Source organism: Lepus europaeus, chromosome 6, assembly GCF_033115175.1.
Source record: "Lepus europaeus isolate LE1 chromosome 6, mLepTim1.pri, whole genome shotgun sequence".
Lineage (NCBI taxonomy): Eukaryota > Metazoa > Chordata > Mammalia > Lagomorpha > Leporidae > Lepus > Lepus europaeus.
Window position 1 is genome coordinate 122,194,325 of NC_084832.1, and position 16,832 is coordinate 122,211,156.

General features: G+C 50.4%; 1 protein-coding gene across 2 annotated transcripts in view; it reads right to left on the bottom strand.

The window, feature by feature from the left end:
- Nucleotides 1-16,832, bottom strand: part of IPO8 (importin 8) — a 67,244-nt gene extending 50,412 nt beyond the window's left edge. The window contains exons 1-4 of one of the 2 annotated variants that reach the window (XM_062195024.1): nt 16,520-16,832; nt 13,816-13,897; nt 1,876-2,032; nt 390-548 (exon numbers count right to left, since the gene is read on the bottom strand). In XM_062195024.1, coding sequence (XP_062051008.1) covers nt 390-548; nt 1,876-2,032; nt 13,816-13,897; nt 16,520-16,603 — 482 coding nt within the window. In that variant the 5' untranslated portion in view covers nt 16,604-16,832. Of the gene's footprint in view, nt 1-389; nt 549-1,821; nt 1,837-1,875; nt 2,033-13,815; nt 13,898-16,519 lie in introns of those variants that run through there. The other variant, XM_062195025.1, reaches the window with a different exon arrangement.

A 16,832-nucleotide genomic window follows, 5' to 3' on the forward strand; every position in this document is an offset into this window, starting at 1 on the left:
CTCCAATGCAGTTCTAGTCCAATTCATCAGCTGCATCTACTCCCACCTCCCAGGCCACTCACACCCAACAGAACAGCACCCGAAAAGGGCAGTGCCCTTGCACCATGACAGACGTTAAGGTGCCCCTGGGTCAGCACTCCCAAGAATACAGTGAATAAACCAGCAAGCTAGCTCGAGAAACACCGCGCATGGTATTACCGCCTTAGAGACAAGCGATGTCTACTGCAGATCAAGGTTTCTGTAGCTACAGCCAACAAACATGTTCACCCATGCTTAACCCAGCACTTCCCAGACTAACTCCTCGTGCAGAAAACCCAGGGCAGATCCCTCCACTCAGCCAGGCACCCATCTCGGCAAGCTGCTCTCCACAGCCAGCAGGGCCAGCTTACTCATACGTCTTCACCAGCTGATACAGACACAGCAGACTGCCCAGCCAGCCGCTCGTGTCCTGCGACTGCAGGTAGCAGCTGATCTTGTCCACCACCGCCGGCCACTGGCCCGGAAAATCGTGTTTGATGATGACTCGCAGGCACATCGTCAGCTGGACTCTGGAAGTGAGAGAGCCAAGTAGAAAAACCTGAGTACATGCCAACACCAGGTTTCACAGAATCCCAGTATTTCACTCCAAGTCCTCTGAGTCCTGCTCACCTACACTGTAGCCTCAGAAAGGGAGCACAAGGGCTAAGTCATCGCTGGGTGAGCACCAGGGGGCACACAGACTAACTAAGGCTACTGCCACACAGGGCGAATCCTCTTGCGAGACCATCATCACACCTGTGGGTCACGCTGACTCATTATGTGGCACACCAACGCATCCAAGCGGGACAGGACACCAACAGCGGCCCCAGGAAGAACCATCGTGAAGGGCAGGCACTGTGTCACAGCAGGCTAAGCTTCTGCTTGCAATGCAGGCATCCCATACTGGAGCACCAGTTCAAGTCCTGGCTGCTCCACTTTCAATCCAGCTTCCTGCCAATGTGCCGGAGAAGGCAGCTGAGGATGCCCCAAGTGCTTAGGCCCCTGCCACGCACATGGGAGACCAGGATGTGGTTTTAGCCTGGATCCTGGTTTTAGCCTGCTCCAGCTCATGCTGTTGTGTCCCTTTGGGGAGTCAAACAGCAGGCAGTTCCCTTTCTCTGTGTCTTTCTTCCAAATAAGTTTTTTTTGTTGTTGTTTTTGGTTTTTTTTACTAAAAAAGAAGTGGTGGGCCTGTGCTGTGATGTCATGGTGAAGCTGCTGCCGTCCCATTTGGCTGCAGGTTGGAGTCCTGGACGCTCCTATTCCGATCCATCTCCCTGGCAATGCTCTTGGGAAAGAAGCAGAAGATGAACCCAGCCCTCGGTCCCCTGCACAGACATGGGAGACCCAGAAGAAGGTCTGCTCAGCCTGGCAGCATGGCCCAGCCCTGGCTGTTGCACATTTGGGGAGTGAACTAGCAGATGGAAGACCTCTCTCTCTCTCTGTAACCCTGTCAAATGAATATTTTTTTTTTTAAAAAGCAGCAAAGAAAAGCAGATGGTGAAAATGTCAACAAACTGTGACAAAGAATACAGGTTATTTGCAAAATAAAGAACAATTTCTGTTTAAGCCTATTTTTTACCTCATTTCTTCTTGAATCAACTTATGTTGAATAGAATTATAAATGCAAAGACAAATAAGGGAAACTACCTTCTGCGTGTCGATCTCCATCATGCTACATCATTATACAGACCCCAGCGGCTGGCGGCTGAACCGCCCCACCCTCACCCGGTGCACTGGGCTGCCGCCTCCCAGGGATGGCACAGCTGGGGCACAGCCGGGGCATAGTCAGACACAGCGCACCTCACCAAGTCCGGGGAGCGGGTGATGCCCCCACCCCCACCGGGCACAGCGCACCTCACCAAGTCCGGGGAGCGGACGATGCCTTCCACGATGTGGGCGCGGATCTGCTGGCGGTCATTCTCGTGGATGTTGAACGGAAACACTGCTTCTCCCGGATGGGGCTCCCGGTCCGGCCAGTACTGCGTCACCATGTTCTTCAGATAGATGGCGGCTACGTGTGAGAAAACCACTCGTGTAGCAGGCTCCCAACAGGGAGCTGCTCTCCGCTACTCAGAGCACCAACGGCTGACCCTTCCGTGTCCACACCAGCAGCAAAGTCTCACTCACAGGTGTCAAAGTCAAGGCACAGGAACCCAGCACAAACGTGTTCTCACACAGGAGGGAGCTGCCCGACAGCAAAGTGCCCTAGCGGTCGCCAGCCTGCTCTCACGCCGAGTCCCAGCCGGCCAGCCCGAGACCACATGGAGGCACCCTGAGAGCACAGAACCCAGCCCTGAGCGGGCAGCAGGTGTAACTGCCTGCCCTCGCGTGGATCCTTTAAGCTGGGAAACTCCGCCATGGGTGCTACCCCAGGCCTAACAGCCCCCAGCTACCGTCTCGCACTAGCCTTTCACAGTTTGGGAAATTTTCACTTAACTTTTTACAGTATTTATTACGTGTAAATCCAACAGGGAGGTATACATCAGCCTTTTTTGGAAATACAGAAATTTTTTACCTGCTTGTTTCTATCAAAGCACCCAATGGATTTTCTGCTGCGAATCTTTTAATGATCTTCAACATTCAGCAAAGACTTGGGAAAGAGATGAGCTGAGGCCCAGCTGCAGGTTCTGAGAGGGAAGCTGGGGCCCTCCAACCGTGCCAGCTGCAGACTGAACCAAGCAAATGCTCACTGCATCCAAACCTCTCTGGGAGGGGCAGGCCACGTGACACGGCCTGCACACCATACTGCAGTGCCAGGTCCATTCCCAACTACTCAACTTCCAACTTGGCTCCCTGCTAGTCTGCCTGGGAAAGCAGCAAAAGATGCCCCAAGGGCTTGGGCCCCTGCCAACCATGGGGGAGACCTGGATGGAGTTCCAGACTCCTGAATTTGGCCTGCACCAGCACGGGCTATTGCTGCCATTTGGGGAGTAAACCAGCAAACAGAACATATCTATCTCTCTCTTCCTCTCTCCCTCTGTCTCATTCTTTCTCTGTCTCTTTCTGCTCTGTGTGTTATCTCCATCTGTCTGTAACTGCCTTTCAGATAAATAAAATTAGGGAAAAAAAAAATAAGAAAATAAAACAGGATTGGGGCCGGCACTGTGGCACAGTGGGTTAATGTTCTTGCCTGAAGCACTGGCATCCCGTAACAGCGCTGGTTTGATACCTGGCTGCTCCACTTCCCATCTACCTCTCTGTTATGGTCTGAGAAAGCAATGGAAGATGGCCCAAGTCCTTGGGCCCCTGCACCCACGTGGGAGACCCAGAAGCAGCTCCTGGCTCCTGGCTTCAGATCAACACAGCTCCAGCTGTTGCAGCCAACTGGGGAGTGAACCAACGGATGGAAGACTTCTCTCTCTCGCTCTGCCTCTGCTCTGTGTAACTAACTTTCAAAAAAATAAATAAATCTTAAATAAAGAAAATGGAATTAAAAGCTAAGCTTATGTGAGTGTAAAATACTCTGTGATGCACGCACACTCATACTCAAGTGTGGGGAAAGAAGGGCCTGCAAAGCACTGTGACTTCCTTCCTTCGAGATGCTCCTCTCCCTTTGCCCTCCCTGCAAGGATCCTCATCACTGCTTTAAAAAAAAAAAAAAAAAAAAAAAAAGATTTATTTATTTTGAAGGTAGAGTTACAAAAAGAGAAGGCAAGAGACAGAGACAGAGAGATCTTCCATTTGCTGGTTACTCCCCAAATGGCTGCAAAAGCTAGGGCTGAGCCAGGCCAAAGCCAGGAGCTCCATCCAGGTCTCCCGCATAGGTGCAGGTGCCCAAGCACTTGGGCCAAATTCTGATGCTTTCTCAGATGCATTATCAGGGAGCTGGAGCAGAAGTGGAGCAGCACCCATGTGGGATGTTGGCATCACAGGAAATGGCTTAGCCCACTATACACATTGCCATTGCCATCCCACTTTTAACATAAAACTAAACTAACTGACAAAGGATGGCACCACACATTACAACCCAACATGTCCTACAATTGCTAAACCCTAACAAATTTGATGAAATTATGAACTTCTTGTACTGTAAGCTGTTCTTTCCCAAGTTTAGGCTAAAAAAGACCACTCCAACTAAGAGGTCAATTCATCTGCTAAACACAGGAAGTATTTGGGAAGGGGGTGCACATTTGGGTGTTTTTTTATTTTTTTCATAATTGTTTTGAATTTGAAAAACGTAAGCTCTGGAGTAAACACTACCTTTTACCCCCGTACAATTATTATGTCCTAGAATAATGACTGGCAAATAGTAGACATTCAATAAAAATGAGTAGATGGTTCGAAAACAATGTAATGAACCATTTAAGTTACAGACCAACCAGTCGGCAGTTCAGACTGGTTTCAAGGGACGAGTCTTTGCAGAAAGGAAAAACAACATGTACACAACCTCATTCAATCCCTATAGCACTGATCTTGAAGACACAGACAAGCAACTTTCAGAAGGCAAAGATGCAGACAGTATAGAGTCATGGACTTGCGATTTAATCAATAAGTACTGTTAATTCTTTACAAAATGTTGTTATTACAGGACCCTGTGCGGGATAGCTTTTATAAATAGCATAATGATTGGTGGTTGGGTAAATCAACATACAATTCACTAAGATAAAACTGAACTTAATATAATAATTTATAAAGAGTATTAATAACTCTTAAAGATAACCATGCACGGGGATACCCGGAGGAAGCTCCTGGCTTCAGATCGATGAAGCTCTGGCCATTGCAGGGGAGTGAACCATCAGATGAAGACCTCTCTCTGCCTCTACTCTGTGTGTAATTCTGACTTTCAAATAAATATTTTTTTTTTTTTGACAGGCAGAGTGGACAGTGAGAGAGAAAGGTCTTCCTTTTCCGTTGGATCACCCTCCAATGGTCGCTGTGGCTGGCATGCTGAGGCCGGCGCACAGCGCTGATCCGAAGCCAGGAGCCAGGAGCTTCTCCTGGTCTCCCATGCGGGTGCAGGGCCCAAGCACTTGGGCCATCCTCCAATGCACTCCCGGGCCACAGCAAAGAGCTGGACTGGAAGAGGAGCAACCAGGACAGAATCCGGTGCCCCGAACGGGACTAGAACCCTGTGTGCCGGCGCCGCAGGCAGAGGATTAGCCTATTGAGCCACAGCGTCGGACTAGCATAATTTTCTTTAAAGATTTATTTATTTATTTGAAAGTCAGATTTATAGGGAGAAGTCTTCAATCCATTGGTTCACATCCCAGGACGGGGCCAAGCCAAAAACCAGGAGCTTCATCCAGATCTCCCACATGGGTGCCGGGGCCCAAGCACTTGGGCCATCTTCCACTGCCTTTCCCAGGCTATTATCAGGGATCTGGGCCAGAAGTGAGCACCCAGCAGAAGAACTGGCACGCATGTGGGGTGCACCGTCACAGGCAGTAGTTTCTGTCACTACGTCGGCCCTGGTATAATTTTTTTGCATCTTTACAACAGCTGGCTGTTTTTTTCCCCCCAAAGAAGCCTTTTATTTAAGGAATACAAACTTAATGCATTTCATAAGTACAATTTTAGGGATATAGTTATTCTTCCCACCATACCCTCCCTCCCACCCCTCCTCATCCTCCCTCTCCCATTCGCAGTCCCATTCTCCACTAACATCCATTTTCGATATCTTTATACACAGAAGACCAACTCTAGGCTAAGTGAAGACTTCAACAACTTACACAAACAGAAAAAACTGTTCAACAGTTGAGACAAGGGCTGTTCAGTCATTGCATCTTGAAGTTAATTTCTTTTTTTTTTTTTTTAGAAACTTAATTAACATTAAAGAAGCACCCAAGAATGATACATCTTTTGCAAGCATTTAGGCATAATTATAATACAACTCTTTGAGGACAGAGGTCCTGCATGGGGAGTTAGTGCACAGTGACTACTGTTGTTAATTTAGCAATAAAAACTCTTATGTATGGTGTCAGCGATCACCTGAAGCCCTTGACATGAGCTGCCTAGGCTATGGAAGCCTTTTGAATCCACATTATTTATACAAGGCCATAAGCAAAGTGGAAGCTCTCTCCTCCCTTCAGAGCAAAGTACCTCCTTCTTTGATGACCATTCCTTTCCTGTGGGGTCTCACTAACCAGGTCCTTCTTATAGGACATTTTTTGCTACAGTGTCTGGGCTCTCCATGCCTGAAATATTCTCATGGGCTTTTCAGCCGCACTGGTTGTTTTTTAAACCAAAGATCACACCGTTCTTTTTTAAAACTCAAGCTAGGGAACTGACAGAATGGGAGAAATTATTTGCAAATTATGCAACTGTTAAAGGATTAGTAACCAGAATATATATAAAGAGATCAAGAAACTCCTCAACAACTAAACAACCAACCCAGTGAAGAAATGGGCAAAGGATTTAAACAGGCATTTTTCCCAAAAAGCAAACCAAATAGGCAACAGACACATGAAAAAATGCTCAGGATCACTAGCCTCAAGGAAATGCAAATCAAAACCACAAAGAGTTTCCACCTCAACCCCTTAGAAAGGCTTTCATACAGAAATCTACAAATAACAAATGCTGGCAAGGATGTGGGGAAAAAGGTACCCTAATCCACAGTTGGTGGGAATGTGCACTGGTATAGCTACTGTGGAAGTCAGTTTGGAAACCCCTCAGAAACCTACAATATAGACCTACAATTCGCCACAGCCACCCCACTCTTGGGAATTTACCTAAGGCAAATGAAATCAGCATATGAAAAAGTTATCTGTACCCCCATGTTTACTGCAGCTCAATTCACAATAGCTAAGAAATGCAATCAACCCAAATGCCCCTCAACTGAAGACTAGAAAAACAAATTATGAGAAGGGCTGGTGCTGTGGCACAGTGGTTAAAGCCACTGCCTGCAGTACCAGTATCCCATATTGGCACTGGTTCAAGTCCCAGCTGCTCTACTTCCAATCCAGCTCTCTGCTAAGGCCTGGGAAAGCAGAAGACGGCCCAAGTCCTTGGGACCCTGCACCCTCATGGGAGACCAAGAGGAGGCTCCTGGCTTCAGATTAGTGCAGCAGCTCCACCCATTGCAGCCATCTGGGGAGTGAACCAGCAGATGGAAGACTCTCTCTCTCTCACCCTCCCTCTCCCCCTCTCTCCCTCTCCCCTCCTCTCCCTCTCCCTCTGCCTCTGCCTCTGCCTCTCTAAGTCTGACTTTCAAATAAATAAATCTTAAAAAAAAAAAAAGAAATTATGGGATAAGTACACCATGGAATACCACCAAGTTGTAAAAAAAAAAAAAAAGAAAGAAAGAAAGAAATCCTGTCATTTCCAACAAAATGGATAAAACTTAGTAAAATAAAGCAGTCTCTAAAGGACAAATACTTTATGTTCTCCCTGATCTGTGATAACTAATAGAGCACCTAAAAGGTAATCTATAGAACAGAAAGTCACACTTCCAGTTGCAATGACTTTGAATAGCCCGTGTCTCAGCTGTTGAGGAGTAGATCTTCATAAAAAATAAGAATGGGAATAGGAGAGGGAGGAGAAATCGGGTGAGACTATGGGTGTGAGGGTGGGTATGGTGAATACAATCACTATGTTCCTCAAGTTGTACTTAAGAAATATATCAAATTTATATTCCTTAAATAAAGGGTTTCCAGGAAGAGAAAAAAATTACACAGGAAGAATGCAAAATATATACATCAAATTACAGTTCACTCAGACTGCCTTTGTGGACATTTTAATTTTTCCCACTTACAAGAAGCATGGTGCTAGAATGGTTTTGTTGTTGTTCTTGGTGGTGGTGGTGGTGGTGTGGAATGACAGTGTGAAGAATAAAGGTATCTCTTGGCCGGCGCCGTGGCTCAACAGGCTAATCTTCTGCCTTGCGGCGCCGGCACACCGGGTTCTAGTCCCGGTCGGGGCACCGATCCTGTCCCGGTTGCCCCTCTTCCAGGCCAGCTCTCTGCTGTGGCCAGGGAGTGCAGTGGAGGATGGCCCAAGCGTTTGGGCTCTGTACCCCATGGGAGACCAGGATAAGCACCTGGCTCCTGCCATCGGAACAGCGCGGTGCGCCGGCCGCAGCGCGCTACCGCGGCGGCCATTAGAGGGTGAACCAACGGCAAAGGAAGACCTTTCTCTCTGTCTCTCTCTCTCTCTCTCACTGTCCACTCTGCCTGTCAAAAAAAAAAAAAGGTATCTCTTATCTAAAAAAAATTTTTAAAAAAGCTCATCTAATGGGCCAGCGCTGTGGCATAGTGGGCTAAGCCTCTGCCTACAGTGCTGGCTTCCCATATGGGCACCAGTTTCAGTCCCAGCTGTTCCACTTCTGATGCAGCTATCTGCTCTGGTCTGGGAAAGCAGTAGAAAATGGCCCATGTGCTTGGGCCCCTGCCCTGACATGCAAAGACCCAGAAGAAGCTCCTGGCTCCTGGCTTCAGATTGACCCAGCTCCGACTATTGTCTGGGAAGACAACCTGCAGAAAGAAGTTCTATCTCTCCCTCTGTAATTCTGCAGTCAAGCCATTATGATAAAGAACATAGTGTATGCACTGACAGAACAGTCCCAAGGACACACGGTTGAAATTTAAAACAAAAAAGGAAACTACACAATAGCATGCAGAACAGAAACAGAAAAGAACTGGAGCACCACACACCACAGCCGACGCAGCTCTCTTGTTTGCAGATCATATTAAGAAGACAACACTGGGGCTGGCACTGTGGCACAGTAGGCTAAGCCTCCGCTGTGGCACCAGCATCCCATATGGGCAGCAGTTTGTGTCCTGGCTGCTCCTCTTCTGATCCAGCTCTCTGCTATGGCCTGGCAAAGCAGTAGAAGATGGGCCAAGGCCTTGGGCCCCTGCACCCACGGAGACCTGGAAGAAGCTCCTGGCTCCCAGCTTTGGATCAGCTGGCATTGAAACCATGTAGGGAGTCAAACAGCAGATGGAAGACTTTTCTGTCTCTCCTTCTCTCTGTCTATAACTCCACCTCTCAAGTAAATAAATAAATCTTAAAAAAAAAAAAAAAGACATCACCGTAATCAAGTATTTCAAGATCTTTAAAAATACTATTTCTAAAAAGCTTCACAGGATTATCACAATAGCCCTGTAAATACTTGGCTTATTGAAAAGGCTTCCATTCAGCCATCTGTTTTGTCAGAACAGCCCTATTCTCTAAAACCAAGATTAAATTTAGAATGGCAGGTGCAAAAAAAAATTAAGATTTACAAGACTTTTGTGTAAAGTTAAAAATAATTCCAGTACCAATGCTTTTCCATCGCTTTTTCTTTATCTCAACCACAAAGGGATCTCTCCAGACATCACATACAACCTGAGCCACGTAACATTTCAGGCGACAGAACGAATACACAATAGGACAAACCACACAGCCTGGGCAAGCAGCTGGCTACCCTACCTGGGTTTGCATAACTACAGTCACTTTCAGATCCTCACTTGGGGGCTGCACTGTGGCGTAGCAGGTAAAGCTGCCACCTGCAGTGCCAGCATCCCATATGGGAGCTGGTTCGAGTCCCGGCTGCTCTACTTTTGACCCAACTATTTGTTTGCTCTGGCCTGGGAAGGGCCCCTGCAACCATGTGGGAGACCCAGAGGAAGCTCCTGGCTCCTGCCTTCATGTTGGCACAGCTCTGGCCGTTGAGCCCACCTGGGGAGTGAACCAGCGGATGGAAGACCTCTCTCTCTCTCTCTCTCTCTCTCTCTCTCTCTCTCTCTCTCTCTCTCTCTCTCTCCCACTCCCTCCCTCCCCTCTCCCTCTCCCTTCCCCTGCCTCTCTTTCCATCTCCCTCTGCCTCCCCTTCTCTTTGTGTGTAACTATGACTTTAAAAAAAAGTTCTTCACTCAATAGCACACATTCCAGAAGATAATCCCATCATTACGTGACACACTACTGTGCATCAGTACAAATGTTTGCTCAGAGCTTAACAATTCCTGGGGTTTTTCTTGGAGCCCCCTCCCCCTATGCCACTCTGGCTGGAGGTCCCTGACTCTAATAAATCTTGCTTTTAGATCTTTAAATATTGCTTTTCACTGTGCCTTATGCACTTGGAATTTCTTCCATGTCGGACAAAGAACCAAGATAATATTTTCTCTGCTGTTTCATCATAGCATTTTAGTGCCATGACTCACGTAACAACTCCAACATGATGCGGATCCTGCTCGATTGCGACTCCAGCCAGCATCGGATCATCCTGCCGGATGCGTACTGTCAGGATCCGAAGTGAGGTAGCCGGCACTGTGGCCTGCAGTGCCGGCATCCCATATGGGCCCCGGTTCAACTCTCAGCTGCTCCTCTTCCAATCCAGCTCTCTGCTATGGCCTGGGAAAGCAGCAGATAATGGCCCAAGTCCTTGGGCCCCTGCACCCACGGGTGAGACCCAGAAGAAGCTCCTGGCTTCAAATCGGCCCAGCTCTGGCTGCTCAGCCATTTGGGGAGTGAATCATCAGACGGAAGACCTCTCTCCTTCTCTGTCTCTGCCTTTCAAGTAAATTAATAAATCTTCAAAAAAATTCCTATTGCACAGTACCCCACAGGAACATACACACAGTCCATGTTAGTCAGAAACTTGCAACATGGGGCGGGCATTTGGAGTGTTGGTTAAGATGCCACCTGCGCTGCCCATATCCCTTATAGGAGGGCCTGGTGCCAGCCCCAGCTCTGCTTCCCCTGCCAGCTTCCCGCTAAAGCACACCTGGGAGGCAGCTGTGTCGGCTCCAGAAGCTGGGTGCCCACCACCCACATGAGAGACCTGGACTGAGTTCCAAGCTTCTAGCTGTTGCAGACTCATGGGGAGTCAATCAGTGGATCAAAGATAGATATATATATATATATATATATATCTCCCTTAAAAATAAAAATGAATAGAGCAGTTTTTAACTTTTTTTATTTTTATAAAATCAATTCTTATCAATGCTGCAACTCCTGCTTTTGTGTACAAGGATGTGTAAACAGTACTGCATACCTAGACAGCCCATTCCTTACCCACTGCGGCTGGTGAGCTTCACTTTCCACTGAGGTATCCGACTGCTAGTTAATGCTGTCCTGACTGTCCAGCTAACAGTCTGCTGTTATGGGGTTTTTTGTTTATTTTTCATTTGTCCAAGTTGTTTTTTTGTATGTTTGTTCGTTTGTTTGTTTGTTTGTTTGACAGAGTGGATAATGAGAGAGAGAGAGACAGAGAGAAAGGTCTTCCTCTTTGCCGTTGGTTCACCCTCCAATGGCCACCGCGGCCGGCGCATCTCGCTGATCCGAAGCCAGGAGCCAGGTGCTTCTCCTGGTCTCCCATGCGGGTGCAGGGCCCAAGGACTTGGGCCATTCTCCACTGCCTTCCTGGGCCACAGCAGAGAGCTGGACTGGAAGAGGGGCAACTGGGATAGAATCCGGCGCCCCAACCAGGACTAGAACCCGGTGTGCCGGTGCTGCAAGGCAGAGGATTAGCCTGTTAAGCCACGGCGCCAGCCCATTTGTCCAAGTTTTGATGTTGACACATCCATGACCCATAAACCATTTATGCATCTCAGCTACCTGTTTCTCTGATGAACAATTACAACACTAGGGTGACAGGCAGGCAACAAGGATTCCTGGGGCAGGACTCTGGACGCCCACTTCCACCACCAGAGTGCTGGTTCCCAGCTAGTGCTGCTCCACTCCAGACCCCCGCCAACGCACCTGGGAGGCAGTGCATGGTGGTCCAAGCCCTGGAAATTGTGGACATTTAGGGAATCAAACAGCAGATGGAAGATCTCTCAGTCTCTCCCTCTCTGTCACTCTGCCTTTCAAATAAACAAAACTTTTTTTAAAGTGCTAGTGCCCCTACCACCGACACGGGACCTCCAGAGGGAGCTCCCGGCTCCTAAGCTCGGCCTAGCACAGCCCAATCTGCTCCACCCATTTGGGGAGTGAACCAGAAGACAGAAGAGATCTTTCTTCCTCTCTGTTACTCTCCCATTCAAGTAGATGAAAGTTAAAAAATTTTAAAAGTTTAAATTTACAAAGTTTAAAAATATTAACTCCTTACCTTTTTTTAAGAAAAAACAACAAGATTTACTCATTTATTTAAAAGGCAAAGTTACAGAGAGGCAGAGGCAGACAGAGGTCTTCCATCCGGTGGTTCACTCCCCAGATGACCTCAACCGCCCAAGTTGTGCTAATCTGAAGCCAGGAGCCAGGAGCTTCTTCCAGGTCTTCCCATGCAGGTTAAGGCCCCTAGGACTTGGATCATCTTCCACTGCTTACCCAGGCCCTAAGCAGGGAGCTGGATCAGAAGTGGAGCAGCCGGAACTCAAACTGGCGCCCATGTGGGATGCCGGCACTGCAGGCAGTGGCTTTACCTGCTATGCCACAGCGCAAGCCCCACTCTTTACTTTCTAGTTCAAAATCCCAAATGAAATTGCATATTCTATCAGCACAAATCTCACTATCCTGTTTCTGTCAGACTGTCTGCGTACCCATTACCCACACACCGCAGTGCAGGTCGGGACGAGGAAGGCCACTCTGACGACGCACGCCAGGTTCTCACTCTCTGCTCTCCTTCCTCCCATGCAGCACCAACTAGGCTGCACACACAGGGTCCTCGGACACAACTTCCCCTGCCTGACGCTGCAGAGTGGCTCGTCCTGAGCCAAGCCCAGCTGCACACGGCCAGCCTGCTGCCGTCCCTGGGTCCGCGGTGCTGGGGAGACTGGGGCATTTTCAGTTCAGAGGTCTGTTGAGCAGGGATCTCCTCCTGAATCGTGTGTATGTGTCACTCACATGAAATCAGGTAAATACTTATTTTTAAAAGCAGCTATCACTTTATGCCCATTAGCTTATTATCTTCTCAGGACTCACAATGTTCCAAAGCTTTCTCAATGTGTAACCTTCTAGGCTTTTAACAATCAGTCCACAAACACACACACACACATTCCACCAGTCCATGAACATACTCACAAGCGAATTCCCAGTCTATACACACATTCTCATACATACAGTCTATAAACACACACACATATGCACACTCACAGACCCTCACACATATAGTCACACACACCCAGTCCATACACTAACAAGCACATTCACGCCTACACACACTCACACATGACCAGTCCATAAACACTCACACACATAGTCTATAAATACACACATTCACAACCAGTGCGCGCGTGCGCACACACACACACACAGAACACAGGAGTGCCCACCGAATTAACGACAGAGCCACGTGTGACACAGGCGGGCACGCTCCCAGATCATCTGGTTGGGAGCATCCCCCTCCAATCCATTTTCTCCACACTCCAACTCCAGAATGGAACTCAAAGTCACATACATGAACTTGTGGCCCCAAAGGTATAGACAGAGTCCCCCCAAAATGGGGACAGTAAGCCACGAGAACTGAGAACACTCCAGGGAAAAGGAACCGGAGGCTGCAGGCAGAGACAGAGCTACAGCAGGGGGCGCTGAGCGCTAAGATGCAGCCAAAGGGAAGGGCGCGCTGTGCCATCAGACCCACTCCGCGTGCGTGGCCTACTTCTGCCATCAGACCCACTCCACGTGCGTGGCCTACTTCTGCCATCAGACCCACTCCGCGTGCGTGGCCAACTTCTGCCATCAGACACACTCCGCGTGCGTGGCCTACTTCTGCCATCAGACCCACTCCGCGTGCGTGGCCAACTTCTGCCATCAGACACACTCCGCGTGCGTGGCCTACTTCTGCCATCAGACACACTCCGCGTGTGTGGCCTACTTCTGCCATCAGACCCACTCCGCGTGTGTGGCCTACTTCTGCCATCAGACCCACTCCGCGTGTGTGGCCTACTTCTGCAAGGAAGTAATTCCACAGTAAAAGCAAACTCTCCTCCTACTCACCCGCCTGGCGTACTGGGAATTCCACATGATCCGAGACGATGATCCGAAGTAAACTGGGAGCAAAATTGATAATCTTGTAGGACTGTAATCACAAGAAAAGGTGGACAAAGCAGGGCCGTTAGTGCCTCTCAGTGAAAACGCGCACTCCCGAGCACTTCAAGTCCAAAAGAGGCCTGAGCGTGAATGCATGAATGTAATATCGTGAACATTTACGATTTTGACACATGAGGGAACTTCAAAAAGTTCACAGAAAAGGGAATTAAAAGACATATTTACTCTGATATCAATTATATTCTGAAATCCATGCAAATGAAGGGATTTTCAAAAATGTCATGAAAATGTGTATCAGGAAGAAATTATACATGGACTTTAACTCTGGAAGAGACTATCTTTTTTAAAAATCTATCTTCACTTTACGTGAAAGAAATAGAGAAACAGAGAGAGATCTCCGACCTGCGGGTTCACTCCCCAGATGCCTGCGACAGCCAGGGCTGGGCCAGGAGACTGGAATTCAGCCAGCGTCTCCCAAGTGGGTGGCAGGAACCCAAGTCCTGGAGCCACCACCTGCTGCCTTCAGGGTGCAACACAGGCAGGAAGCTGGGTGGGAAGCAAGGCAGCCAGCTCTCCAACCTGGCCCCCCAAGGGCCAATTGCACTGCTGGACCATGTGCACTCCCAAAACTCATCTTTTAACTTCATTTTTCCACAAACTTGATGAAGTACCCTTTAGACTGCCCAAATCCTCTCCAGGAAGGGCATACTAACTTCCTCACCCAACAGCGGTGCAGGGGAATCCGTCCTTCGAAAGCGGGTGTCACCACTCCTCTGAAATCTACACACTTATTGCTGTTTCAACTAACATCTCCTCGATTGCTAAGGAGGCTGCGTTCTCCCATTTGTTTGCTATTTGTTCTACTAATTCCTTACTCCACTCCATCCTTTTGTAAACAGAACACTGGTTTTATTCTTAATAAATTCTAAAATCTCTTTGTGAATTTCAAATCCCAACCTTTACTTTGAGCTACACAAGTGTTTCTTTGCACAGTTCTCTATGGCATTTTTGGCAGAGAGCACAATGTGGGTTAGGAGACAGGAGCTCCCGTGAGCTCGGTAACTGCTGAGCTAAGGGGCTCACAGGTGCCCCCGGCGATCACCACCACCAGCTGCAGCCTCCACTTAGCGGCACCTGAGCGTCCACCCAGCTCCAGCCCTGCCGCCCCGGCCGCTTCACCCCACAGGCCTGGCCTACTCCCGTCTGCTCCTCAGTGTGGCCATGCAAACTCATGCGATGCCGCAAAGTCCTCTGGCGACGCTCCGTCCGGATGCCTGGAACCCAGAAGCCGTCACAGCAGAGCCACATCCCCGGGGGTCTGTTCAGCTTCCCTCCCTGGGAGCCTGGGTCTCTGCCGGCATCCCGATCCATACACCGCAGGTGTCTACACACCATGCACTTATTGAATGTTAAGGTCAATGTCCGATTACAAAGTTAATTAAGAGTAAACAGCCATCTTCAAAATACTGACGCTGTCCACCCAAGAGCACCATGTGTTCCAAATCACTATTCAATCAAGTCTCCTCCATCCGATTTCATGTAAATTCTCATTTGCACATCAATGAAAGCCCTTTAATGTAGTTTTTCAGGAAAAAAAATCTTCTGAAAGTTTACAGGAGGGAAAATTAACAGCGACTGAGCCCCATCGTCTTGATCTTCTACACACACATTTCAAAAGGATGCAGGTTTCTAACACGTTAGATACCGAAGGACTCACAGCGGAAGTTCTGATCCTTAGCACGGACCTGTTACTCTTCGAACAGCACAGCGTACTGCGCAGAAACACAAAATAACCTTTGCACGCCTTCGCTACTTATTTCAAAGCGCTTCTGCGGCAACACTGTTGCCATTGCGCACGGTTTGCAACTCGGCTTTTCAACCTGCTGTTCCCGCAGCGTGGAGCTGCCAGGCGCCTGGAGCAAGAGCCGGCAGCGCGGGGGTCTGCAGCCGCGCCCTTCCCCACGCCGCGCCCACCGGGCGCTGCCCCGGCCCGGCCCCGGCAGGCCCGACCCCGCGCCCGCTCATCCCGCGGAACCGGGGCCGCGCTGCAGGCGCCGGGCAAGCGCCGAAGCCCGAGCGCGGCTCCCGCCAGGGTCCCCTGGTGGCACCTCGGCCTTGGACTCCTCGAGCTCCCAGAAAAACGCGGCGGGCGTCCATCACGGCGCAAACCAGCTCGCAGAACCCCGACGCCGGGCGGCAGACGCGGGCGGCGCAGGGGCCGGGCCGGGCGAGCTGGCGGCCCCGCAGGCTCCGTACCGGCGCCCGAGAGCGGGGTCCCCGGCACGGCCCGGCCCCGTCCTGCTCCGGCCCGGGACGCGCCGGACACAGCCGCGGCCGCCGCCCTCCGCCGGCCCGGGACGCGCCGGACACAGCCGCGGCCGCCGCCCGCCCCGGCTGCCCAACGCGTACCCGCGGCTTCGGGACCCGCACGGCCGAGCTCCGGCAGCCGCGAACCCGGGGTCCCCCCGCTCCCGATCGCCGCGGAGCCCCGCGCCCCCTGCGAAGCAGGGCAGCGCGGCGCACAGGTGCCCAACAGGTGCGCGAGCCGCTGCCCAGCCGGGCGCTGTCCCCGGGCCGGGCCGGGCGGCCGGGCGGCCGGGCGAGGACGCCCCGCGCCCCGAGCCCGGCCCCGGCGGGGGTCGCCGCGGCCCACCTGGTTGAGCTCGTTCTCGGCCGCGATCCGCAGCTTGGGGTCGATGGTGCCCTTCAGCGCCTGGATGATCCGGTTGAGGTCCATCTCCCGGGGCGGGGGCTCCGCGGCCCCCGGGCCAGCCGCACAGGCTGCAGGTCGGGTCTCCTGCCGACCCCCTCGGCCTCCTCCTCGGCGTCCGCCGCGCTACCTCACTCCGCGCCCGCCGCCACCTGCAGCCACTTGCTGCGCCACTCTGACTCCGTGCCCCCTGGCCTCCCTTTTTCCCCCCCACAACTCGCACTCCATTCACCCTTTTACGACAACCGGTGGGAGG